The sequence below is a fragment of the Syngnathoides biaculeatus genome, chromosome 20 (genome assembly GCF_019802595.1).
Source record: "Syngnathoides biaculeatus isolate LvHL_M chromosome 20, ASM1980259v1, whole genome shotgun sequence".
NCBI classification, from domain to species: domain Eukaryota; kingdom Metazoa; phylum Chordata; class Actinopteri; order Syngnathiformes; family Syngnathidae; genus Syngnathoides; species Syngnathoides biaculeatus.
The window spans coordinates 8,920,096-8,946,353 of NC_084659.1; the positions used below are offsets into that span (position 1 = coordinate 8,920,096).

Genomic DNA, 26,258 nt, shown 5'->3' on the forward strand with positions numbered 1-26,258 from the left:
TCCAAAACTGCACTTGGCACCAGGACACCCTAGGACGCAGTTCGATGATCGAGTTTGTGATTGTATCTTTGGACTTGCAGCTGCATGTCTGGGATACTCGGTGAAGAGAGGAGCGTAGCCGTCAACCGTCACCACCTGGTGCTGAGTTGACTCCAATGGTGGGGGAAGATGCCGGTCCGATGTGGCAGGTCCAGATTGTACGTGAGGGTCTGTTAGGAAAGACCGGCATAATCCTGTCAGAAGGACTTTCATCTCCCACTAGATGTGATTCGGATGGCTTCATCAAGCAGTGATCTCCAACTGTCACTGGAACAGTTCGCAGCAGAGAGCGGCTGGGATGACAATCAGTACCTCCAAATTTCAGACCATGGCGTGGCCTCTCCAGGTCAAAAAATGAGATCCTGCTCCAAGGGGAGGAGTTCAAGTATCTTGGGGTCTCGTTCACGAGTCAGGGAAGGATGAAACACAAGATTGACAGGCGGATCAGTGCAGCGTCTGCAGAGATGCAGACTTCGTAATGAGCTCTCTCTTAGAGAAAAGGTGAGAAGCTCAGTTATCTGGGAGGAGCTCAGAGAAGAGCCTGATGAGATGGCTGGTGGCATCTGATTCAGATGCCTCGCCAATGCCTTCCTTGTGAGCCTACGTCTCCGGGCTGGCCTAGGAACGCCTCGGGATCCCTCCAGAACAGCTGGAAGAAGTGGCTGTGGAGAGCGAAGTCTGGCCGTCACTGCCAAAGTGACCTGACCTTGGATAAGCGGTAGAAAATGGAATGGATGGCTGGATGGTGCCTCATTGAGAAGAACCCACAGGAAACTGTTTTGCATGCTAAATGTCTGGCCAAATCATGATCGTTAAATTATTTTGGGAATTGTTTGTGATTATGCGGGTCCACGTTATAAGTTTTCTTTTCCCATGAATTGTATGTTTGGTCCAAATACAGCAAAGAACACTGCCTTAGTATACATAGTCGTTTTTTCACAAAAAAAACACCTTAGTATACATGGTCGTTTTTTTTCGCCAAAAAATGACCTTGTATACTAAGGCTTACTATACATGGACATTTTTTTTCACCAAAAAAAACACCTTAATATACGTGCTAATTTTTTTGGCAAAAAACCCACCTTACTATACATTGGGGGGGGGGGTTCGCAAAAAAAGACCTTAGTATACAGAGTCGTGTTTTGGCAAAAAAAATGCCTTAGTATACATGGTTGTTTTTTTTCGCCAAAAAACGCCTTCGTATACGTGGTCATTTTTTGGGCAAAAAAAAACACCTTACTATACATTATTTTTGGGCAAAAAAACACCTTACAATACATTGTCACTTTTTTGAGAAAAAAAAAAATCGCCGGGTTTTTTTTCGCCAAAAAACGCATTAGTATACACGGTCGTTTTGGGGCAGTACAGCATGTATGGTCATATTAAGTCAGGAGAGAAATGTCTTGGAATGTCGGATAAACGGGAGAATTGCTACCATCTTGCGGTTTATCTGTGGAACTAAATCCAGGTTGTGGGGGAAAAGAATAACAATGCTGCCGTCTAGTGGCTCATTGGAGTATCTACATGAAATTGTAGGGAAAAGAAATTAGCGTCGCTGGCGACTGTGAACTTTGTCAAAATGCAAAAAAGTTTTTTTTTTTTCCGTTTCCTGAGAGGTTTCAGAGCACAACAGGTTCCGCAACTACTGTCGACTGAGCAGGAGCGGGTTCCTCCCGAAAGGCTACTTTTACTACAATTAAAGGTTTTTTGAAATGACGGCTGCTAACGTTTGGGTATTTTTTGTAATGCTCTTTGTTCATTCAGACAAGACGGGACTGGTGAAATGGAAAAAGTGTTTTGATCATATAAAATAACATTTTGAAATAATGAAGACAAGGACTCTGATTCCGACGCGCACAGGTTCAATCAACACACTTGTGTTTTAAGAAATACAAATGAATTTAAAAAAATGACACTGGAACAGACTAAGACTAAATGCAAGCAGCGCTGCCCAAAAAAAAAAAAAAAAAAAAAACAACTTGACAACCTGACACTAACACGTTGTGGTATTTTCAATACGAATATCAAGCAGGAAAGCCGAATGGTTTAAGCCTTTACCTTTGCCACAGGTGACCCGGATTCAATCCTTTGTTGAAGGTCTGTTTCTTCGAATTGCAGCAAAAATTGAACCTTTCAACATCACAGGGGATCCAAACCCAGAATACTTCAGACCAGAAATAACAAACCACTCCGCCAGCCAATCTGTCCACAAACAATCGGATGTACTTTATACTTCACATGTATGAAAGTACACAATAAATGGGACCAAAAACTCGTACAGAAACTGTGGTAAAATAGCTGATGGTTGAAAGCTTTGTCTTGGGTGCAGGTGGTCCCGGGTTTGAGCCCCAGATGGACGCATAAATCCAAATATTGAAGGACAGCAAATGGATGAGAAGAAGGAATTGAATCTGGCCCGAGCCAAGCAGAAGGCAAAGTCCGAGACCACTTGACCATTTTGTCTTGTCCAAACAACATTTGGAGGTCGTATTTATCCTTTGCGTGCATGAAAGAACAAAATAAATATGACCAAGAAATTGTACACAACCTCAGATAAAATAGTCGAGAGGTGTAAAACTTAGCTTCTGGTTTTGCGGTTCTTGGGTTTGAACCTCACCTACACCTCTAAATGCAACTATAGAAGAACGAAGATGGAATCAAACCCATGTCAATGCAAACACAGAATTAAAGGTAATTTATAGAATTGTGAATTATTTAATCCATTTAACAATTTAAGTTTGCTTTAAACATGCACTACAGAACAGGAAAAAACAATATAAATATCCCATCCTGAAATACCATCTACTGCTCGTCCAAAAAGGAGTAGGAATAAGTTAAAACATATTTTTTTCCTACTGCATCACTATTGTCGGTGAGTGAGAGTGGTGAAGAGTAAATACATACCGGTACATCTCAAATTAGAATATGGTAGAAAATGTAATTTATTTCAGTACTTATAATGTAAATTCATTTAACACTGGGCAAAATACTTTACTAATGTGGAAATTCCTGCCCAATTTCAATATTAAAAATAATTTTCTTAGTTTCTGGAAACCGTGAATTGTGTGTTTTCGTACACTGTCAGCATCACAACTGTACTTTTTTTTTTTTTTTTATCATAATTTATTTCTCTTTGGGTGCAGTTTCACTTTTTGACCTTGATGCCTAACATAATTAAGCTTTTCACACTATGCTAATTCATTGAGATGTACCTGTATGTACAGTTTACAGTTCATGTTACAGAGCCCTCTTCACCAAATGCATACATTTGTATTTTTAGACATGTTTTCGTTTTTATGACAGGTCATCTAATCAATACATTTTAATTGGAATATAGTCCTCCATTAATGAGTCTCGTTAGATTGTGAAGGATCACTTACAAGATCATAAGAAGATGGTTCTTTTCAAAGAACACTTTAAATTTAGAGGAGCATGCAGTGCAAAGGTGAAAAACTTGATCATGTCTTTCATGTCCTTGACGTCATGTCTTCACTTCGTCCACGCCTGGCGTGTTAACCGTACAGGTGATGAGTCCAACAGCAGCCGACGCGGACAAAATACTTTTTTCTTTGCCTACGTGCATGCCTCTGTTCGTGCAAACAATCAAACGTATCTCGTCGCTAACGTGACGTAAATAACTTCGCCTGTATGTGCAACACACGAAATTACGTTTGAGACAAACCACGCGCAAAGCCCCGTTTCCTGTTTTGTTCGGTGTTTAACTTCCGGGTCGCAGGTCATTCGACGGAATGTAAAATTTGGAAACAAAATTAACAGATGACAAAAATCGTGAGTATGCAAAAGTTTTACACTTTTTAAAATAGTAATGTAAAAACGTCGCACAATCCAACGGCAACAATTTTTCACAGTGACGAGCGGTGCGGTGGCCTAGATGGCGGATCGATCGTAGTGAATTTAGAATTATGTGAATGTTGCAATAAAACAATTCAAAACAAGGCTGTCCCTCGCTATTTTGGGACACTCTTGATATTTTACCTGGCGTCCCACAACATTAACGAAATACAAACGCTGACAAAAGAGGGTTTTTTTTATATTGTTTTGAATTTAGAAGAACACCACACTTATCAAAATATAAAATAGAACATTTCCTCTATGAGATTGCTGTGATGTTTTGGGGCAGTTTTGTTCATTTTGATACGTCACCAAAGTCCTCTGAAGTCACGTCAATGCATTTGCCCCTCCCTGACAGAAAGCAAGTACTGTAGTACACTAAGCAGCCACAGGAGGGAGTTGTTGCTATTGCCGTTTGTAATCAAATGATTTAAAACCGTTGTCAAGTAATTGGATTATTACCCTGAGACTGATTCCGCGACTGACGATCTCTGCGAGATTTTACTCAATGGCCAAGCAACATTTAACACTTTTTTTTTTATTCTAGCATTCAGTACTTTGACAGTTCATCAAGATGTTTCTCCTTACATTTGTCTCTCACACTGAGGGGTTTAAAGTACATTGGCATCCGCATTTTAATTATACTTGGGGTTGAGGGAGAAATAGCCGCAAAAAAAATAGGAGAAAATATGTCATTGTGAATAACTGAAGAGTAAGAAATACCATCATACACAAATTTGCAATTTCTTTAAGATCAAGCCTTAGCCTTGGCTTAACTCATTTTTCATTTTGTCCACAAGAAATGAGCCTGTCACTGTTGTTTCAACTTGTAAATTTAACATGAAGTAATTCCTGTATTTCCACGTTATTATTGCTCCTTAATATTGTAACCAAACTGTTACGTGTGTTTATTGCTGTGTGTTGCTGTTGGGTGAGGTTGTTCCTAATGTGTTTATATCCACGTGAACATTGCAAATTTCATGATGTGAAAAGTTGGTTACCCCTTTGTGACACTTGTCCATCACTTTTAATACTACTATTTACCACATAGCCAAGAAAGAAAAAACAAGTGTGCTGTACCTCATATTTTGGCCTTTTGGGACATAGTATTGTGTACGTTTGGGTGGAGGGGTGGAGTTGATCACCTCGTCCATACTCATACCTGTGGGAGAGAGGAGAGAAACGTGACTTTGCCGACTCACCCCTTCTGTGTCAAGAGAGTTTGCGTGCACTTTTCCCAGCAGATGAAAGAGAGCGAGAGAGCGTCCCACCGGGAGCCAAAAGGACACTCCGCGCCTTCATGGAGGAACTTGTACCCCTAGGCGGCTGATGTTTGCGTGACAGGATGTGCGGGAGCCGTGGAAGAGGCGCGTTTGGGCGTTACGATGAGGACTTTTCCTTTGTCAGCCCTGTGGTCAAATATCTGCTCTTCATATTCAATTTCATCTTCTGGGTGAGTCCGGCGGTGTTCGGATACTTTGGTGAACCCATTTGCCTGCAAGAGTGTTAAATATTAGAGATGGCAAACTTCTATAAGACTAATGCACCTAATGCACATATTGTTAAATGGTTCATGAGTAGTAACAGAAGAACTACATTGTGGACGCACGTTTAATGAACTCCCTGAACTGATTTTTTTTTTTCCCCATCAGACAGCTATAAGGACAATTTAGTTGCCTATGGGCTCAAGCTTTGACTTAGGGTGCTGCACAAAATCGCAGCAGTGCAGCGGCTCAAAGTAAATAAGTGTGTTGAAAGTGAAATGAGGCTGCACTGTTCTACACAAAGCAAAGTCCAAGTCCATGTTTGTTCACTTTAAGAAGATTTGGATTGCAGATTAAAGTCAAGAGGGAGACTCCCACCCAAAAGTGCACACAATACGAACACGGCCGCTGGTTTTGGAATGAGACATTTATTTAACGCCCTGCGTGAGTGTGCGTGGGGCTCTCATGCACGGACAGGACGAGAATGTGTAAAAACTTGAAGCGCTTCCTGGTGGAATGTGCTGCTGTTGTTCGTCTCGCCCCCGCCACTCCCAAATATTGCCAAATGGCAATTGACTGCCATCGCAATCCATCCCAATTGGATAGCGAGTCGAACAAATACAGCATAATCCATCAATCCAGCCTTGAAAGATGACTTTTTTTTTTTGTTTGTTTTATGATCAACATCAATCTTTGTTGGCCTAAGTAATCTTCCGGCATTCTTTCAACAAGTCCAATATAATATTAAGAATAACAATAATGATGATGAGCTGGAGGGCAGTGGTGGTGCTATCTTGAATCACAAAAGCACACGACGACACCCCCCATCCCCCCAAAAAAACACCCACATTGGAGTGGATTTCATATTTTCTTTAAAACACATCACATTATCAGCAAAATTAATGAGACAGAAATGAATAATCAATTTAAGGAAAAGGAACTTTTTTGTTTTAATCCTGCATTGCACAAATGACATTTCACATTATTCCTCAAGACTCCCATCCCCACCTTTCATCTCTTCTCCAGAGCGTAACGCCACAAGTGGGTGCAAATTCTGCACAAAAACAAAAGATGATTGACATGTCATGCAACCACATAATAGAAAAACATTTCATTTCCTTTTTTTTTTTGTAATTATATTACAATGCATTATTGTATCGCCAGGCAATGCCTCCCTTTGGGGCTTCACATCGCGCACACGTCAGAAAGCGCCACTGTTGCGCAGAACCAGCGCTAAATGTTGGACTCTCTCAGCACTGACACAATCAAGCGTTCGGGTTTGTTCAGGATGTTCAGGAACAAAGAGTGCCAGCCAGTCTTCAGTGAATTAGTACAGTACTGTAACTGGATCTGCATCATTCAGAATGGAGACTTTTATAGAATTCGTTTTTATGGGCGTTGTGCTCTGCAGTAAATCAAACGCTGCTGTTATTCTTAAGTGTTTTCGTCAATGGGACCGCTCCCAGGACAAGTATGAACACATCCTGCTCGCTGTCACCTTTCTCCTTATATGGAGTTGTACAGTATTTGTATCTCACCAAGGTTCTCATCAGCTCCCTTTCCTTCCCACATATAGATCATCGCCATGGCGATGATAGGAATTGGGGTGTACGCTCGCGTCGTCAAGCATGCAGGTAAATATGCATGCACTCCCTCACTTCCCACTATTAAATCCAATATGAATAAATTGATACCCCCGTATCCTCATCTTCTCGGCCCCCAGAGACAGCACTGGCGTGTCTCGCCGTGGATCCGGCCATGATGCTGCTGGTGGTCGGCGTCCTGATGTTTATCATCACTTTCTGCGGCTGCGTGGGTTCGCTGCGGGAGAACATTTGCCTGCTGCAGTTTGTAGGTGGTCGCATTTTGTGGACTCTCGTTGAGGAAGAGCACATCTTCACTCCCCTCCCTTCCGCCATCCTTAGTTCTGCATCAGTCTGACAGTCATCTTCCTGCTCCAGTTGGCTGCTGGTGTGCTGGGTTTCATCTTCTCAGATAAGGTAACACTAGAGATGTTCGGGGGGGGGACTCTAAATCCTCTGTTTTATTGGTTTCTTACCGTGGCTTACAAAGAAGCCGTGATCAAGGTGTACACATCAGGAGGAGCAGCACAATGTCCATTGAATTGAAGCACAGAAATGTGGCCGTTTAGTTTTTCATTCTACTCAATGATGTCTTTACTGTAGGGTTTTATACAGAACAACATTGTAGGGTGCTGTTTGAATTATAAACCACATTAGAACAGTGTTTGCTGTGCTTTTGGAGACGCTGGAACAGAACACGTGTTTTCAGTTGCCAATATCTCAAATACTGTATGTACTGTAAATCAAGCCACCATTAAGGAGAATCAAGAAATGTCGCCCTCTGTTGTTCATGTATGTAACCTCATCGCCACTCAAGTGGTAAATATCTTTTTCAATTACTCTTGATTCTATAAAGTACTTTTTACGTATTGATTTCCTTAACCCCGCTCTCCGTGTTCTTTTGCTATGTTTACATTTTTTGACAGCAAAATAACACCCCCCCTCCCCTCCCCCACAGGCCCGAAACAAAGTGACTGAAATGGTCAACAACGCCATCGTGCACTACAGAGACGACATCGACTTGCAGAACCTCATCGATTTTGGCCAGAAAGAAGTTGGTCACAACCTCACACGCATCATCAAATGTGTTAACTCGGGGGGGAAAAAAAAAAAAAAAAAAAAAAAACGGTAATGATATCTTCTCAGTTTGGCTGCTGCGGAGCTGTGACGTACACTGACTGGTCCAAAAACATGTACTTCAACTGCACCGACAACAATCCCAGTCGGGAACGCTGCTCTGTCCCTTTCTCCTGTTGCATCAGCACCAATGACAAGGTCTCATCTATTTTTACTCCATCTTCTACAGCATATTTTACAACCGCGCGTGTGTTTCTGTGTGTGCATAGGTGATTAACACTATGTGCGGTCAAGGAGTGCAATTACTGGAATACATCGAAGCCTCCAACGTCATCCACACCAACGGTTGCATCGACAAAGTGGTGGACTGGATCCACAGTAACCTGTTCCTGCTGGGAGGCATCGCACTGGGGTTGGCCATCCCTCAGGTGGGACTGCGCATGCACACACACACACGCACACACTGGTAGAGCAGATTTACAAAGTCCGCCTCTTGCAGCTGGTGGGCATCCTGCTGTCCCAGATTCTCATCAACCAGATTAAAGATCAAATCGAGCTGCAGAACTACAACCTCAGGCACCGCGCCGACCCCTGGAGATGACCAATCGGAGCGACTTGTCATGCACATGTGACACCAGCAAGATTTTGTGCCCCTAAATGTAACCCCTACCCCCCAAAAGGAAGCATATGCAAATCCAGGTTGTCCAACAAGTCAGAATAAGAATCAGCTTTAATGGCCAAGTATGTAACAACGCACACGGAATTTGTCTTCGACAATCGGTGCCGCCCTGGCCAATATACTTCATAAGGTCATCAGGACTTGACAGTTTAACTCCAGCACTTTTTCTTTTCATCGGCAGTTTGAGAAGGTACAATTTACCCTTTCTATGGATAAAAACGCCGTACCTGCATTAGTGCAACATCTCTCCAAAGGGTTGCGTCCACAAAAGCTAAATTCAGCGGATGCTTTAGACGGTTATAAAGCTTCGCCCGTCTGACTTCAGTGGATAGCGTAAATTTGATAAATGGGATAAAACTTCACAATGTGAACTGCATTTAAGGACAAAAAAAAAAAAATTAAATTGCTCAGGAATTATTATGCTATTCCGCTGCTCCAATGGCAAATATGACGAGCCATGGACAAATAAATGATGTGCTTACTAAAACTGCAAAGCCTAAAGTGTCAAATGCTGATGGCCTGACATCTGTTTGTGTTACTAAAGACAAAATTCAAAACTGCCAGAGTATTTAGTGACATTTGGGACATGACAATTCAAGAAAAACTAGAATACTCTAAATCTATCATGTGGCTTTTTCAATATCAAATGTGTTTTCTGCAATCCAGCACAACAGATCGATACAAATGATTGTTTTCCTCGCAGCGTCACATGTTTACTCCGCTGCTTTAAATTTAAAATGGCTCACACTGAAAGTTTTTTTTTCCCCCCCCTACCACAGCGCGATCTTCTGGAATTGTTCGGTCACGAGCCCACTTGCCTTTGACCCAAAATCGCCACTGCGGTTTGTGAAAGTAAGGAAAAAATGTAATTTTTTCATACTTTCATCCGTCTCGGGATCCATCCAAGTTTTTATGCGTATGTGTTGCAAGTCTATGGGAATTGATTTTATGTGGGTGCAGTATTAGCAGTGATGCACTAGCAAGCACATGTGCATGTGTGTTATGTTGGCATCCATAATGTTGCACATGTGCACAAAGGGACTGAGTTATTTTTTTGTTTGATAGAAATTATCTTTTGCCAACGGCGACGTTACCTAGTCAAGATTTGAGTTGCAGCTGCTGCTTTTTATTTCATGTTACGTGAGTATTTTTAGACTTAGTATTCTACCCTCTCTTACAATTCTAAATAAGTATATTTAAGTCTTTTACTGTGCCGTGTGACCGCCAAAAAATTGCCTTGGAGTGACGGAAAGCCACCAAAAAGACCTGCGCGTTTCTTGACTGAATAAACTTGGTTCACTTTACTGACGTCTCGCTCCGTCATTATAATTGCAAACATTGTGTCTTAAAGTCTAGTTGAGGGTGGAAGTGACGTAGATGGCAGAAAAACGACAGGGAACGCCTCCGAACTCTCCAGCGAGCCAATGAAAACATTTGCAACGCTATCAAAACATGACGACTGTGTTACGTCTCCGCTGCATCGGCACTCAAGCAGTATGTGCAAGAAAGTTGGCCCGAGTTACACTTTGTGTGTGGTCCTTTTTTTTTTTTTCTTCTGCGTCTGACACAAGCGGTGGTTGCGAGGAGGCACACACACACACACACACACACATTCCCTCCCAGCTCACTACTATAGAAACAAAAGTGGTGTGCGTCCATTCCTATCCAAATGAATGACGCAACAGCCCAACCGCAGTACAGGTTGAAGTTGTCATCAGCCCCCTTTTGTGTTTTCACTGCAACAGTTTACACAGACCTTGTACTAAATACTATTAAATATATTCAAGTCTGATTATTCATGTCCACAAATGGGAGGAAAGTACAGTTGTATTTAACATTGAAGGAAATGTACATTTGCATTTAATTTTTGTGATAGGTCAAAATTTTATGCAGTACATAACTGTTAATTGAAAATTTATAAACTCATTTTTTTCCCTTTTATCTAAGCACAGTGTTAATTTTTAAACTGCATAACATTACAGTATAGTTTTTAAAGTCTTAGAACCATTATTAACTTATCCTAAAATATACTTTTTTCAACTACTTGTGGCTGCTAGTTCATTTAAAGATATTGTCTTACAGTAAAATATCTATAAAATAGCGAGACCAAAAAAAAAAAAGTTGAATAGTTTTGGTTGATCCTAGTATTTTGGTACTCTTATTTAGAAGACCATTATTTTAATAAAATAGTTTTTTCCCCCCATTTTTTATTATATATATATTACAGGTATGTATTTTTTTAATTAAATTATAATAGAAATTTAATGCATATTCTAAAACATTCCAAGCTTTTTAGTGAATGTTTTGAATACATACATACATACAATCCATTATTTTTATTCGTATGATTTATTTAACCTTTATTTACCCAGAAAATACCACAGATAGATTTTCATTTATTAACTTAACATAAAACATTCCAAGCTTTTTAGTGAATGTTTTGAATACGGTTGCATACAATCCATTATTTTTATTCGTATGATTTATTTAACCTTTATTTACCCAGAAAATACCACAGATAGATTTTCATTTATTAACTTAACATGAGTTTATAGCTTTTTATGTCATTTATTTTGTGATGATTGTTGTTTCTGTCTTGATTAAAATCTTTGATTTGTATGTACTTTTTATATACGAAAACATGTCTTGAGGTCATGCATTAATCCTTTTATTTTGTTTTTCAAAGAGTCCTTCTATGTGGCACACTTCTTTTGAGCAGATGGGGGATGGGAGGGAAAGGGACCGGACCGGAGGTGTCGTTGCTCCTTTCAAAGTTCCACGGAGGAGGAAAACTGACCGAGGAGGTCGCGGTGCAATAGCACCGCAACCTCGGAATAAGCAAAGAGCATTTTGTATTTTTGCCGCAACTTAAAAAGGAAGCAGGGATGAGGAGGAGGTGGGGCAGGATAAGAAGTGGGCGGCGCGTGCGCAGAGCACTCGGAGCTCCAGTTACACTTTTTCACGGCAAGATTTTTGGGATGTGGGGGGAGGGCGAATCCGCAACTTTCCCAACATTTTCCTCCTGAATAAATCCCAACTATTGACTTTTTCTTTCCCCAAATTGTCGAGTTTCATCATTTCGAAGGCCCCCCCCCCCCACTCTCCCGCTAACGATGGAATCCGGAGACGAAGCAAAGGGGAAAAACTACGGAGGATTTCGGAGAGGAAAAACTTTGGATCGTCCTTAAAAGTTGGGTTCATCTTTTCGAATCTGCACTGGTAACACGCAAAGGAAACATGCCTTTCGGTCCTGTGCGCCAATCTCGCGAGTAAAACGGCCGGATTCAGCTTTATCGTCATTTTTGCACGATTCGGTCTTCCCCCTCCGTGTACCCCCTCCCCTCGATCCCAAGATGTCCTCCCAAGTTTGGAGCGCCTTTGTTGACTTGTGCGGGATGCTGTGCGTGCTGGCCTGCTGCAGCCGCGGCGCCCTGCTGCTGTCCCCCAACGCGACCATCTTCGAGGACAAATGCAAGACGACGACGACGTGCGAGGCGCTCAAGTACAACACGTGCCTGGGCTCACCTCTGCCGTACACGCACACGTCCCTGGTGCTGGCAGAAGACTCCAGCTCTCAGGAGGAGGCTTTTGAGAAGCTGACCATGTGGTCTGGTGAGTTTGAAAGACACCAATTAAAGCCAGGGGAAGGCTAAAGAATAGAGTCTGACGGGTCAATGTTTGGATTTATCAAGAAAAAAAAAAAACAAAACAGTGGGAATTCCATTTGGAAAATGTCAAATGTATCTCACTACACTGCACAGATGTCGCGCACTTACGCCCTCTAGCGGCTGCATGCAGCACAGAGGACGTCGTCAATATTTTGCTCTGTCTGATGTGCTTAATTAAATCTGAATATACAGAATATATATATTTTTTGGATCAATGTTGAAAGCATGCTAAAGCACTCTGTGTGATTCTCAAAGTGTGATACTGTACATGTAGCAGTAGTAGTGCACGGGCTCCCAACATTGGAAATGTTCAAAGTATGCATAATGTTGGTTTTTCAAACTCAGCAGAGTCCATTTGTTCAGAACAGTTAGGTTGTGTTGAACCTTTAAGGACAATACATTTGCATTTAATCATTTGTTGGTTATCAATCATAACATACATTATAAAACTAAGTGTGGTCCGCAAAAGTTTAGCTGTATTGGCTTTTATGTTAATGCCGGGGATGATTGATGGAACCACGAGAACTAAGTCCGGTATTTTTCACACGGTCCTGAACCTTAAAAGGAGATGCCGTGTGCTCATTTTCCAGGTTTGCGAAACGCTCCTCGCTGTTGGTCCGTCATCCAGCCGCTGCTGTGCGCCGTCTACATGCCCAAGTGTGACAACGGCAGAGTGGAGCTGCCCAGCCAGAGTTTGTGTCTGGCCACGCGTCGGCCCTGCAGCATCGTGGACCAGGAGCGCGGATGGCCCAACTTCCTCAAATGCGAGAAATTCCCCGTGGGCTGCTCGGTAATTCCAACCCGTGGCAAAACCTCAATTTTGCCATCTGGATCCTGCTTTGAAAGGGTGTCTTTGCGCCGCAGAACGAGGTCCAAAAGCTGAAGTTCAACACGTCGGGCCAGTGCGAGGCGCCTCTGGTGAAGACGGACATCCAGTCAAGCTGGTACAAGGACGTGGAGGGCTGCGGCATCCAGTGCGACAACCCGCTGTTCACAGAAGAGGAGCACGACGACATGCACGCTTACATCGCCTACTTTGGGACCGTCACCCTCCTCTGCACGTTTTTCACCCTGGTACTCTTTTCCTTCTCCTTCCATTGCTCCATACCATCCGAACAGGGCTTGACATATGTTTTTGCTCACCAGCCACTTTGACTGCTGGTTTCCCAGAGTTACTAAGCACTCAGCATTTTTAGTAGCCACCATTTGGTTGTTGGATACTAGTGACTCAATCCGTGTGCAATTATTTTGTCACTTACACACAGTGCTCAGAGTTGAATGATTTTTCTGCATTTTATTCACAAGACTGGGAGATTCTGATGAGGGCACCAAAAGCACTTTGTTTTCAGGCCACATTTCTGGCCGACTGGAAGAACTCCAACCGCTACCCCGCCGTCATCCTCTTCTACATCAACGCCTGCTTCTTCGTGGGCAGCATCGGTTGGCTGGCACAGTTTCTGGACGGCGCACGGGACGAGATCGTGTGCAAGAGCGACAACACCATGAGACTCGGGGAGCCCTCGTAGGTCTCCTTCAGATCATCCGCTAAGAACGTCCGCGACTTCATGCATGATTTGTTTCCCCCGCAGATCATCTGAGACCTTGTCATGCGTGACCATCTTCATCATCGTGTACTACTCGCTCATGTCCGGAGTGATTTGGTTCGTGATGCTGACCTACGCCTGGCACACCTCCTTCAAGGCGCTCGGCACTACCCAGCAGCCGCTCACCGGGCGCACTTCCTACTTCCACATGGTCGCGTGGTCCATCCCCTTTGTCCTCACCGTCGCCATTTTGGCTATTGCCGAGGTACGTTGACAACATTCTTCTTTAGGAGACTATTTCAGAGTTGTACGTCATACTCGGGCGGCACCAACTACCCAAGACAAATTCCTTGTGTAGTGTTACATACTTGGCCAATAACTCACTCTAGGTGTACTCATACATAATTACATTAATGTTCAAACTGAAATGAACGTTAGGTTATGTGGCTCAAAATTTGTTTTAGCAAGTACACAGTATTACGTCTGTCATGTGCAGTTTAGTTTTATTAAACTTTAAAAATATATATATATAAATATGTGTATATATTTTCATTTGACGTTTAACAAGTGTCTTTACAGACATTAGTGTAGGTGTGATTATGAACTTTTATGTGCAATAATAAAATCATTATTTGAGTTCACTGTTCACTGTTTTGCTTTTCTACATTTAAGCGCAGTGTTAATATTCAGACTGTACATGATTTCATGTTCGTTCGTAAAGCGGAAATATATTTTTTTTTTTCCAATCCCATACAATACATTTCTTGATTACAGTTCAGTTGTATTTAACTTTTAAGTGGAAGACATTTCCATTTTATTTTAAAACTGCTTGTTTGCTAGCATTTAATGATGTGCAATTTTTATTCCATGTGGTATACAAGGTTCATCGATCGAATACATATGGATTAATTATATTCACATTTTTAAATGTATTTAAATTGTTATATTTCATTCATTATTTCAAGATATTCTCTAAGTTAGAGTAAAATTTATTCATCGTGTATACTTCTGATATTCTGTTGATTCTCTTTGATGTACTATTTCTTCCTTTTTAAAAATGAACTATCCCTCCATTTTCTAAGCCGCTTATTATTCAGTTGTAATTGTATTTTTTGTGTGTGTGGACCTTTTATGCACTTTCTATTTGTCTCAGGTGGACGGCGACTCAGTGAGCGGGATCTGCTTTGTAGGCTACAAAAACTACAGGTACCGTGCTGGCTTCGTGCTGGCGCCCATCGGCGTGGTGCTGGTGATCGGCGGCTACTTTCTCATCCGAGGTCAGTCCCATCAAGTCCCGCCGGACGCCGAGCGCAGTCATCCAGCGCTCTGAGCACATTTGTCCATGTAGGTGTCATGACGCTGTTCTCCATCAAGAGCAACCACCCGGGACTGCTGAGCGAGAAAGCGGCAAGCAAAATCAATGAGACAATGCTGAGACTTGGTATTTCCCATTTAGCTAACATGTTTGTTTGGGGGTACAAAACCCTCTAAAACTCCATCTTGTGCTTGTGTTCCTGTCAGGTATATTTGGGTTCTTAGCTTTCGGCTTCGTCTTCATCACCTTTGGCTGCCACTTCTACGACTTCTTCAACCAGGCGGAATGGGAGAGAAGTTTCAGGGAATACGTGCTGTATGTTTCTAGTCTAGTGGTTTTCAAACTTTTGAACACCAAATACCACCTTTTGCTCACACCTTTTAACGTCACGCATACTTTAAGTTTTTAAAAACTGTTTTGATTAATTGATAGGATAATGGGTAGAATATTCAATGGCGGTAGTTCTGTACCACGCTTTGCTAATCACTGTAATGTGTATGACAACAAGCACTCTGATATACCCGAAAGGTGCGAAGCCAACGTCACCATCGCCTCCCAGACTAACAAGCCGATCCCAGAGTGCACCATTAAAAACCGACCCAGTCTGATGGTGGAGAAAATCAACCTGTTCTCCATGTTTGGCACCGGCATCGCCATGAGTACATGGGTGTGGACCAAAGCCACCATCCTCATCTGGAAGCGTACCTGGTGCAAGTAAGCACATTACCTAAAATCTCCTGTCTTCTCCATGACAGTACCTCAAGACGTTTTTTTACTTTCTCCTCCTTTAGGATCATCGGGCGCAGCGACAACGAACCCAAGAGGCTCAAGAAGAGCAAAATGATCGCCAAGGCCTTCGCCATGCGGAAGGAGCTGCACCAGGACCCGGAGAAGGAGCTGTCATTCAGCATGCACACCATGTCACACGACTGTCCCGTTGGTAAAGATGCAATTCACGCTACAAACTATCCAGACATCCCATCTTGGTGTCAAGTATCAATCACTAAGCGGTAGCTCATTAGCAACAAGGGAAATGTAATCATCATCTTTCATCACTCCAGCCGGGATCAACTTCGACATCAACGAGCCGTCCAATGACATGTCGTCGGCTTGGGCGCAGCACGTGACCAAGATGGTGGCCCGGCGAGGCGCCATCTTGCCTCAGGACATCTCCGTCACTCCCACGGGAACGCCGGGTGGGAACTGGTGGCACTGTTTGATTGTCCCTTAGCAGACGTAGCTAAAGCACTCAACACTTTTATTGGAAATACAGATACTGAAAAGAATACTTTGGTCAAAGTAGAAGTACTGTTACAACACCTTTATTCTGACTCTGAATTAGCATTTTTCATTTGTCCACAAATACTTATTTATTTATATTTTTGCGTGGGGAAAGCTATCCTCTTTTAAACCTGCCACGGCTGGAATATATCATGTTGTGTTGTCGTGAGGATTTATCCCACCATGACAACAAGGTGCTCTAAAGCGGCCGTGCCAGCCCCAAGCCCTGGTTTGAACGTTGCCTGTGAACTTGAACCTTTCCGAATAATTCAACCCTCCTGGCACTTCCATCTTCTCTCTTTGATTGCATGCAACTGAGTACTAAGTAGTTGTCAGTTTTTGCAAAGGTTTTCAGTGTTTATCTTCAAGCATGTATCATGTATTTTGAATTCACGTTACAGGGTCTTTACGTTAAGTTACCAAGTATTTACACTTTGTTACATTCCACTACTGTTCCTGAATTCTCACTGACTTATTTGGGGTTATCTCTCCTTTAGTTCCTCCCCCCGAGGAGAGGAACAGGCTGTGGATGGTGGAGGCCGAAATCTCCCCGGAGATGATAAAGCGGAAGAAGAAGAAAAAGAAGAGGAGGAAGGAGACGCACGCAGCAGCAGAGGAGGCAGCGATGGAGCATCAGGCTTATCCCCGGCGGGAGTTTGGCCGCAGCTCGGTCCCCCGTCTCCCCAAGCTGCCCTGCCACCCCAGCCTGGTGGCCAACCTGCGCGAGCAGCAGCGGCAACAGCAGATGCTGGAGGACGACATTCTTCCGGGATCCTTCCCTGATTTTTCGCCCGGCGAGGAGCGGTGCCGCCTCCCCCCCTATCAGAGCGTTCGGGGCAATTACGGCCGCGGGATCTTCTCGGACCGCCCGGAGGACTTGGGCCTGGGCCCCCGTGGCCCGCCCAGCACCTCTTTCTGCCTCCAGGAGGGGCTATCAGAGAGGATGGCGCACGTGGCGAGGGTGCCCGCAGGCCGGCGGGTCGGCTACGGCCCCGTCCACTCGCGAACTAACCTGATGGAGGCGGAGCTTATGGACGCTGAATCGGACTTCTAAGTTGCACTGGCAGTAAGCTAAAGAAAAAGTGCTGGATACTTTCAAAACTCCTCAGTGCACCTATGTCTATTTTTTACATTGAACAAAGCTTTTTTTTTTTTTTGTATTATTAAGGAAAGGGATAAAGAGAAAATGCATATTTTTGTAAAGCTAAGTCCAATGCAACTTCATTGGCAACTGTATGATGGAACACAAATGAGGCAGCTAAAAATGTCTTGAAAGAGTATACTGTAGATTATTCTGAAGAAAATAAAAAACAGCATCATTCCGTTTTCTTGTGACATGGCAGTCAACAATTAAAGTAGGCTAAACTATTTTTAAATAATGACTGTTTGCTCCACACCCACTTTTTAGACAAAAAAAAAACACAAAATGTTTATTGTAGTAAATTTAATCTATAGTGCTTTTTACGATACGTTTAATAATAGAAGGAAAGAATACACTATTGTTTATGAAGTATCAAACTGCCTTGTTGTAGTCTTCTTATAATTAACAAAATAACTTTTAAAAATGACGGATAGAGCAATGTTTCACTTTCTCTAAATTATTTATAAACAAGTAATCCATGAACTGCATTGCCTATTTCACAGTGTCTGGCTTGTGACCATGTATATACTAGTTGTGTGTAAATGTCACACAAAGGGTATTATTTGTAACAAAAAAAAAATATATATATATATATATATATATATATATATATATATATGTATGTATGTATATATAAAACTGTTTGATATGAAAGGGATGAGTAACGGCAATTCTGTCACTCTACGCTATAACCAAAATGTTGTTTCTATTCACGTCACAGTGGGCAAATAACACTGAAGTCATAGTTCACTTTTTTTAGACACAATTCTACGACATTATTAGCCATTCTTGCAAGACGTTTACAAAAGTATTTATATTTGTAGCCGCATTAAAGTGAATGCCTCATAAACTATCAACTAAAATGACAAATCATTTGAATGGTAATTGTTTTCCGGCCCTTTTAAAAGCACCAAGTTCTTTTTTTGTGCGCTTTGAAAAGATTTAAAAGCTGTCGTTTTTGTCTATTTGTCCGTGTTGCCTCACGACTGTCAAAGAAGCAAAAATCACTTTTATGATGCTGTACCTGTTTTTACATGTGAATAAACGTAATCTTTCACTTTTCTCGATTTACCTTCCTTAAACTATACTTGCTACGTAAGGACAGAAATAAAGTTTGTGGTTGGTACTTTAAGCCAATGTTTTGCATATTTTGCATATACATTAATTGATGTATTTTAATACTTTGCTTTTTTTGGATGAAAATTGGTGTAGGGGGTTAGGGTTTTTGGTGCTATATTTACCAAATTTTGCACAGTATATTACCAGTTGAGATACGTGGGGGGAATCAAGCTTTTCTGCTCATTTTAATTTGTAACCACTTTGATTTCACATTATGGTTTGCTCTATATCACGTCAAACGTTTTATTAATTACTTGTTTCAGATGTCATTTTATGACGGCTAATTAAAATGGCTTTTTTAAAAAATCAATTACGGTGTAAGAAAAAGAGAAAAATAGCTTTTATTCCATTTAGAGTAACGATTGCCATGCCCACCGAGGAAAAGACCGGGGTTAGCCCCAACGACGTCACCCCTCAAAAGATTTTTTGGTTCACTGTAATTTAATCGCGAAAAGACACATTTTAAACACATAAGTGAATACTGTTTTGGTAAATTACCTAATTTAATTTTAAAGTCTGTGCACTTACCATTTAAGACTTCCGTGAAGACGATTGTAATGATGGCGACGACGATTATGATAATGATGATGATGCTCAGCTGCGCATTTCGATGAAGATGATTTATTCACTAGGGGCGGAGCCAAAGTTAAGAATATAAAGTACAACTCAAGCATATGTCGTAATCGTTTTTAGATAGCCTACTTTAAAATCATGTGAACCTTTAGAAATGTTTTTTTCTTCTGATACAGTACCACAAAAAAGATTCCTTTCGTTTTCATTTTTTTTTTTATAACTCAAATGTACTTTTAAAAAAATGTATTTTTTTAAACGAAATATTAAGACTCCAAACGACTCCTATAAGCACGTAAGGAAACACGAAGGTCGATGAACATTTTTTTAATTTGAATTTATTTTCCAAAATTTTCACAGCTTTCGTAGTTAGCGTCACATCTGCATTTGTTAGCATAGCCCCCCCCCCCTTTCCTCTTCCTCCCCCCCCCCTCCTCCTCCTCCTCCTCCTCCTCCCCGGCTCTTCATCATCAGTTTTGTTGCTTCTAATAGTAGTAAAACGCAGCGTGTTGTGGTCAAGCAAGCACCGGGCAGGGGGGAGAGAGAAGAAATCAAAAGTGATTAAGTTGGACGGATGACTGGCGGCTGAAGGTGGACATGTCCCTAACCAAGTCCATGCCTGTGTCTTTAGCAACAGCAGGCGACCACGAGAGCCCGAGGAGAAGGAGATCCACGCTGGACTCCGCAGGTGACACGACAAACCTTTAATATTTGTTTTGTTTGCTCCTAACCTTCACAAGGTATTACGTTAGTAGTTATTATAGAGGATTTTGTGATTATTTGGATTGTTTCTCTGGTGATCTTCATTGTCGTGTTTGCTAGTGTGTAATCAAATTCACCTGTGGGACAAATCTGGACTGAAATGTGCAACAATGTCACGAGACTTCATTTGTTAAGGTTTGAAATTGGTGTGCCATGTCTGGTCTGACATGTTCATTTTCGTGTGAACATCTTCACAAACTTCATTTGGTGTATACTGTATTGTCATACAGGATCTCTTACTGAGTGTGGGCCAGAAATGATACATTTCAGATGAAAGAGCAAAACATTTAATCTTAAATGTTGGCAAGTTTTTGGATGTGACTTGAGCCCAATAGCAGCTCTCCTATGAATCTGCATTCAGTGTATCAGCGGCTGTGACATTCTTTACCACATATCAGGGTGTTAAAATAAAACGTTACCACTCAGACAGACAGGAAACTCCCAAAATTAAGCAGCAGCAGCTAGCTGTCATCGCTATTATTTATTTGCATGGATTATAATATATGAGTCAAGTTTGTGAAGTAACTATTGACATTTTTAGATTTAATAGCCAAAATGTTGTATTAGTGTCTTCATATTCTGCCGTTTTTAGCTATTTATTCATTTTATGTGTCGCAACAATGCATTGAAAATGTGATCGATCGTCTTGCCAAGTTCTGCGTGTCATGCATGACTCTCAGGAGGTTGTTGTTAGTCACACCCATTTGTATGTGACAACCACGCCCCTTTGCGACCTTTCCGGCCTTTCATATTTCCTCTCTCCATCCAGAGAACTACGATCCAGAGCCGAATCACCGCTTTCCACAGGCGCTGCCCCACACCGAGTGCATCTGCTCGGGGCCGCAGCACCCGGAGCTCATCGTCGCCGAGACCCCCTTGGCTGATGCGTCCTCCGACCACTTCTGTCACTACACGCCCAAGTGTTTCCTCGCTGTGCAAAGAGGTGAGGCCTCGCGCTCTCACCTGGCATTAGGACGAGTCGTGACGAAATTATTTTCACGCAGCTTTCACAGGAGCGCACGGCATCTCTGCACGCTCCACGTCGTCGCGATACGCTGAGGATGGTTGGCGTGAAAGCACCTCCAAGACCACCATCAGGGCTGAGAATGAGGTGGAGGCACACAGGGAGGCCAACAATTACAAGGTAAACAGTCCATTATTTTACCTTTTACATTAAAGGCAACCTTTTTAATACAAAGATTTTTTTTTTTTTTTTGGTAGTTTGGCTTCCGAAAATGGAAAGGGAGCGTCACAGAGAGGCCCATTGAAGACCGATCCGACGTGGTCAAGGAGCTCTACTCGGACCTGAGCATCGTCAAGCCCCAAGAAGGTTGTATGAATTCATTCAGCACAATAACTTTTTGAATTTATACTGACTGGTGTTCTAAATCATTGTTACGTAGCAACAGATTTGCTAATATTTATATATATACACACACGTTGGTATCTTCCAGGCTCCTTGGTGACCTTTGGGAACATTATTTATGTGATTTTATTCGGATGGTGGATGTCGTTGACTTATGTCCTTATTTGTTCCGTGATGTTTCTGACGATCATCGGCGCACCATATGGTTGGTATTGTCTGCTCTGCACCGCTTAGTGTCTTTTGAAGCGCAATCATCATTTCTCTTTTTTTTTTTTTTTTTTTTTTTCCCCATTACAAGGAAAATTGTGTTTAAAGTTGGCCTGGTACTTTATTTGGCCATTCGGGAAGTCCGTGGAGAAGGTAAGATGGTCAGAATTCCCCCTAAATTTCCACATGGGCTGACATGCATTAACCAAATTAGGTGCCGCATATTTCTTAATCCCAGGATGCTGACTTGATAAAAAGATCCATAATGAAGCCCGCAAGGTGTGAGGTCATTCCCGAAGAGGGGGACACCGAGGACGGAGACGACATTGTCACGGAAAAGGACTCAAGGCCTCTTCTGATGTCCTCCCCTTTACCCATTGAGATTCCTTTGCCACAACTACCAGTTAGGACTCGGCGTAAACATTGGGTGAGGAAATAGAACTTGTATTAGGATTTACACAATTCTGAAATATTCACAAGCTGCAGCCCTAATTTGAACCCGCGCAGTGCCGGGTTAGTACCTACGTGTGGCTGCTCCTGGGCTATCCCGTCCTGGCGGTGGTGCACGCCGTGGCCTGCGTCATCTCTTGGTTGCTGGTGTTCACCATCCCCGTCTCGAAGATGAACGCCCGCACGCTAGCCATCGTCCTATTCATGCCACCCGAGGATGTGCACATACACTCTCCGGAAAAGGTAACGAGGAATTTTCGGGAATCGGGAGAAGTTCGTTCTAATGACTTTGTCTTTTTCAGACTCTCCGGTGCGAGGCAAAAGTCATCTTGTGCTGCTACCGTGCCATCAACGTCTATTACTACAAATACACTGTACAGGGGATCAACATCTTTGCACTAAGTATTGTTGGAGACGGTCTGAGCAAAGTTGGTGTTCTATTTTATTCTTCTTACGCCGGTGCTGCCTTACAGATTTTCTCCCCTTGGTGATTATCGCATTGATTATCGGCTACGCTGACTATAACCACAAGTACTTCAGTTCAGAGACCAAGTTTGCCACAGCCATCACTTCCATCATTCCGCTGTCCTACTACATCGGCATGGGCATCGCCAGGTAACTGTTGTGTTTATGTTTTGCGGTCAGTTGAGCATGTAGGAGGAGTAATGCATATTTCAAAAGTAAGCTGCCACTCAATAGATCCCGAAGTTCCCTGGCTCATGGAATAACCTTGTTATTCTGTTACACAAAAAAAAAAAGTGATTTTCAATTCTTTACCCCGCAGAGCACAATATTAAGATTATGCTCGGGATTTCTGCAGCATTTCGGCTCAGAGCAACTTCGCCGTGGGCGCGGTCGTGAACGCCACATTTGGCTCCATCACCGAGATGACCTTCTACATCACGGCGCTCTTGCAGGGTCACCGCGCCGCCTCCAAGTGCTACGAGGAGGTCGTCAAGGCCGCCCTCACTGGCACACTGCTGGGCTGCATCCTCTTTATACCCGTAAGCACCTTTGACTGGAGTCTGGATGGTCTCAAAGTCACGTGAATGAACGCATCGTATCACCCGAACAGGGAATCTGCATGATTATTGGCGGCATTAAACACAGAGAGCAGCGATTCAACAGCCGCTCAGCCGGTGTGAGCTCATCTTTGCTCTTCATATCCATTGGAGGTATGTGTGGAATATTGCCATGTTATACCATTTCGTTTTACGTTTATTTCAAGGGCAAAAGTAATTTCTTTTTTTTTTTTTTTTTTTTTAATATCTTCAGGCGTTTTTGCTCCCACTCTGTTCTCCAAAACGTTTGGCAGCCTGGTGTGCAAGAGCTGCTCCAACGTTCCTGGGAACGCCAGCGTGCCCTTCGTGTGCCAAGACTGTCACTACAACATGGTCGGCTGCTGGTGATTTCATAAAATGAATACTTCTTCACACCCTGATGCCTTACATTTTGTCTTTTCTTGTAGAGTAAAATGGACACCCAGTTGATTAAGACGCATATAGAGTAAGTCCAGATATTGACGTTGCAAAAAGAAGAATGAGAACACTTTGGTATTACCTGATTTCTGCATACATTGTCGTAGACGTGCAGTCTGCTTAAACTAAAACCACATAAAAAAAATGGATTTTAATGAGGCACCATGTAAACATTCACAGAGCAAGGCGGAAAATGTACAGTATGTGAACCCTTCTGCAAGAGCTAATCAGAGTCAGGCGTCACCCAACCATGAAGCCAATCAACGTGACAAGGTTAGAGGTGTTGGTTAAAGCTGTTTAAGACTCACTGAAATTTCTGGCACGTGTTAACATCTCTGTTGACACATCGACGATCGCTAAAACCTTGAAAAAGAATGGATGTCACTGCTGGCTGCTAAACACTGCTACAGGTTTAATGTTTGCATAGAGCGCTGGAATGTTCTACAGCTCTACTGGCAGATGAAAGTGAAGTTGTGTTTTTTGGAAGGAAGTCAGAAAAATTGGATATAAAAGTGGGGTTGGCACAGCAGACCACCATCAAAACCTCCTTATGTGGTGTATGGTAGAGTAGGGATCATTGTTTAGGATAGCTTTGGTACCTCACGGCCTGGACACATTGGTTATTAAAATAATAATTCTTAAATTCCCAGCAACTTAAGAAGAAAAAAAAAATAAATCATTCTGTGTGGCCCAATCAGTCTAGACCTCTACCAGATTGTGAACAATGTTACTTAGATCAAGATCAGATGTAATTTTATGACCAATGTGTGCAGAAATCCTACTAATTCCAAAGGATTCACAGACTTTCTTCCATAACTGTATTTTTCAACTGTTGTTGGAAATAACAAACGCTGATGAATGTCAACGTGATCCCAGGCCTCTGGTGTACACCATCTCTGTACTGCTGCCTGCCGCCTACCTCATCGGCCTGGTCTTCACGCTAAAAACCCACTCGCACATCTACGACATCCACGTCAGTGACGGCCAAGGCGGCCACGCCCACGGTCAGTACGCGATCCACGAGGGCGCCGCCGCATCCGCCCTGCCCCGCGCCGGCGAGGGCGCCGCTGGCCCGCTCCTTGCCATCAACTCGTGCATTAATGCCAGCATTGTTTCCCCCAGCCACGTTCCAACAGGTGTGTTGTGCATGCTGGGTTTTTTTTTTTTTTTTATGCATGTGGGTCACAAAAAAGTACGCAAGTATTAAAGCATGCAAGTAAGACAGAAAGCAGGTAAGTGCCAAATGTGGAGGCCTCAGATCCCAACGTCCATGCATCACACAGGTCACCATGTGATCCACTGGTCGCGGTGGAGGGCGCTCGCCGTGCTTATCGCCGCCACGGTGCTGATGGCCTGCTGCGCTGACCTCAGCACAAACAACATTCAGCCCATGCTGACCAAGTCCTCTGTCTCCCAGGTGCTAAAATCTCCGCCATTTTTACCAGCTTCTTTATTTGACACGGCAAATTCCGCTGTGCTTTATTCAGTACTTCATCGGGGTGACGGTGTTGGCGATGGTTCCAGAGCTTCCTGAGATTGTCAACGGGATTCAGTTTGCGCTGCAGAATAATATCAGTTTAAGGTACTTTGCACAAGCAGTTATGTCCCATAAACACGTTTTGATAATTTTGTTTTTTTTGGGGGTGGGCTTCATGTCAGTCTGGAAGTGGGAAGCTGTATTGCAGTGCAGGTGTGCATGATTCAAATCCCACTACTCATCCTCTTCAATGCATTCTATGTAAGTAAATTCACTCGTGAATGATCTTCAGTCCAAGTGTTGTATTGTTCGGTAGTGCTGATATGATTATCATAGTGGCTGTGTGTTTTGTATACAGGATGTGGGATTTGTGCTGCTATTCAGTGACATCCATCTCTGGGCGAGCATCTTCAGTGTCATTCTGGTCAATTATATCTTCATGGATGGAAAGTGTGACTACTTTCAGGGTAAGTCCATGAGTTTATTAAAAAAAAAAAAAAAAAAAAAACAAATGGAGTGGAGTAATATTACATTTTTTTTGTTGTTTGTTTGTAGGCACTGCTCTGGTGGTGGTCTACCTCATTCTTTTGGCTCTTTATTTCTTTGCTCCTTCCCCACGCTCTTGTTAATCTGCTAGCTAAAAAAAAAGTGTGCGCACATCATATGCAGGAACTATGAAGGTGCTACATCTTGCCTTTGCATTTAAATGTGGGTTTTTGCTATTTATTCTTTTTGTAAAATGTACTCAATAAAATCGATTCAGAATTCATCTGCTACGCGTACAATATATTCATTTGGCCAAGCCAAGTATGACTTCTACACTCGACTTTATTTTATTGACAACTCAACGCAATAGTCAGGAGCCTTTTAATGTACATAATTACAATGCTCGCTGTTGAGTGAAGTAAAAGTCGGATGCAAGTACAGTTTTTCAGAATAACCCTAGAAAAAAAGACGTGCATCAAACCACTTTAATTTAGTCAACAGATCCTACCCTGAATTTAATGGCTTGTAGGGTATATTGCATATTATATCAGTACAGTGCACCATTATAACTAAAAGATTTGTAAAACTTCTACACCAAACAAATGTAAGAACTTACAACTATGCTCTTATTACACTGCTGTAACAATTAAGCCGCTATAATATTTCAAGGCACTGCATGT

At 42.5% G+C, this 26,258-nt stretch overlaps 3 protein-coding genes and 1 long non-coding RNA gene across 7 annotated transcripts; 3 read left to right on the plus strand and 1 right to left on the minus strand.

Annotated features, from left to right (window-relative positions):
* Positions 1-4,977: 4,977 nt before the first annotated feature.
* On the minus strand, positions 4,978-19,393 carry LOC133493448 (uncharacterized). Of its 2 annotated transcripts, XR_009792981.1 has the most exons (5): positions 19,311-19,393; positions 15,137-15,318; positions 6,384-6,429; positions 5,163-5,386; positions 4,978-5,053 (listed from the first exon to the last, which is right to left on the minus strand). It is a non-coding gene; the product is annotated as an uncharacterized LOC133493448 (long non-coding RNA). The 2 variants fall into 2 exon arrangements; XR_009792982.1 differs by lacking the exon at positions 6,384-6,429.
* Positions 5,204-10,018, plus strand: tspan33a (tetraspanin 33a). The gene is made up of 8 exons (XM_061806803.1): positions 5,204-5,344; positions 6,952-7,009; positions 7,099-7,226; positions 7,301-7,375; positions 7,917-8,012; positions 8,105-8,233; positions 8,305-8,463; positions 8,535-10,018. The coding sequence occupies exons 1-8, from the start codon at positions 5,237-5,239 to the stop codon at positions 8,634-8,636; spliced, it is 855 nt and encodes a 284-aa protein (XP_061662787.1). The 5' UTR covers positions 5,204-5,236; the 3' UTR covers positions 8,637-10,018.
* On the plus strand, positions 11,516-18,957 carry smo (smoothened, frizzled class receptor). Its single transcript, XM_061806789.1, has 12 exons — positions 11,516-12,326; positions 12,973-13,172; positions 13,247-13,456; positions 13,732-13,904; positions 13,972-14,191; positions 15,080-15,203; positions 15,275-15,367; positions 15,448-15,556; positions 15,770-15,955; positions 16,033-16,181; positions 16,303-16,437; positions 17,020-18,957. The coding sequence occupies exons 1-12, from the start codon at positions 12,068-12,070 to the stop codon at positions 17,574-17,576; spliced, it is 2,415 nt and encodes an 804-aa protein (XP_061662773.1). The 5' UTR covers positions 11,516-12,067; the 3' UTR covers positions 17,577-18,957.
* A 54-nt stretch (positions 19,394-19,447) lies between the features above and the next one.
* Positions 19,448-25,861, plus strand: cax1 (cation/H+ exchanger protein 1). 3 transcript variants are annotated; one of them, XM_061806786.1, is made up of 21 exons: positions 19,448-19,663; positions 19,984-20,040; positions 20,884-21,057; positions 21,119-21,258; positions 21,336-21,444; positions 21,569-21,685; positions 21,779-21,840; positions 21,926-22,114; positions 22,195-22,380; positions 22,440-22,539; positions 22,611-22,752; positions 22,958-23,141; positions 23,213-23,312; positions 23,413-23,531; positions 23,606-23,643; positions 24,492-24,751; positions 24,899-25,032; positions 25,103-25,197; positions 25,275-25,353; positions 25,451-25,559; positions 25,648-25,861. In XM_061806786.1, exons 1-21 carry the CDS (start codon positions 19,597-19,599, stop codon positions 25,719-25,721), a joined length of 2,535 nt encoding a protein of 844 aa, XP_061662770.1. In that variant the 5' UTR covers positions 19,448-19,596; the 3' UTR covers positions 25,722-25,861. The 3 variants fall into 3 exon arrangements, with proteins under 3 accessions (XP_061662770.1, XP_061662772.1, XP_061662771.1); XM_061806788.1 differs by having other exon boundaries at positions 24,492-24,619; XM_061806787.1 differs by lacking the exon at positions 19,448-19,663 and having other exon boundaries at positions 19,768-20,040.
* The last annotated feature ends 397 nt before the right edge of the window (positions 25,862-26,258 follow it).

What these genes read in the sequence shown, in the direction of transcription:
- tspan33a (XM_061806803.1), top strand. Translation starts at nt 5,237, where the DNA reads ATGTGCGGGAGCCGTGGAAGAGGCGCGTTTGGGCGTTACGATGAGGAC. An exon ending in TCGATTTTGGCCAGAAAGAA is followed by an intron (nt 8,013 to 8,104) that starts GTTGGTCACAAC and finishes ATATCTTCTCAG; the next exon opens with TTTGGCTGCTGCGGAGCTGT. An exon ending in TGGGGTTGGCCATCCCTCAG is followed by an intron (nt 8,464 to 8,534) that starts GTGGGACTGCGC and finishes CGCCTCTTGCAG; the next exon opens with CTGGTGGGCATCCTGCTGTC.
- smo (XM_061806789.1), top strand. Translation starts at nt 12,068, where the DNA reads ATGTCCTCCCAAGTTTGGAGCGCCTTTGTTGACTTGTGCGGGATGCTG. An exon ending in ATGAGACTCGGGGAGCCCTC is followed by an intron (nt 13,905 to 13,971) that starts GTAGGTCTCCTT and finishes TTTCCCCCGCAG; the next exon opens with ATCATCTGAGACCTTGTCAT. An exon ending in CGGCTACTTTCTCATCCGAG is followed by an intron (nt 15,204 to 15,274) that starts GTCAGTCCCATC and finishes TTGTCCATGTAG; the next exon opens with GTGTCATGACGCTGTTCTCC.
- cax1 (XM_061806786.1), top strand. Translation starts at nt 19,597, where the DNA reads ATGTATTTTTTTAAACGAAATATTAAGACTCCAAACGACTCCTATAAG. An exon ending in GGACTCGGCGTAAACATTGG is followed by an intron (nt 22,115 to 22,194) that starts GTGAGGAAATAG and finishes GAACCCGCGCAG; the next exon opens with TGCCGGGTTAGTACCTACGT. An exon ending in GCTCTTCATATCCATTGGAG is followed by an intron (nt 23,313 to 23,412) that starts GTATGTGTGGAA and finishes TAATATCTTCAG; the next exon opens with GCGTTTTTGCTCCCACTCTG.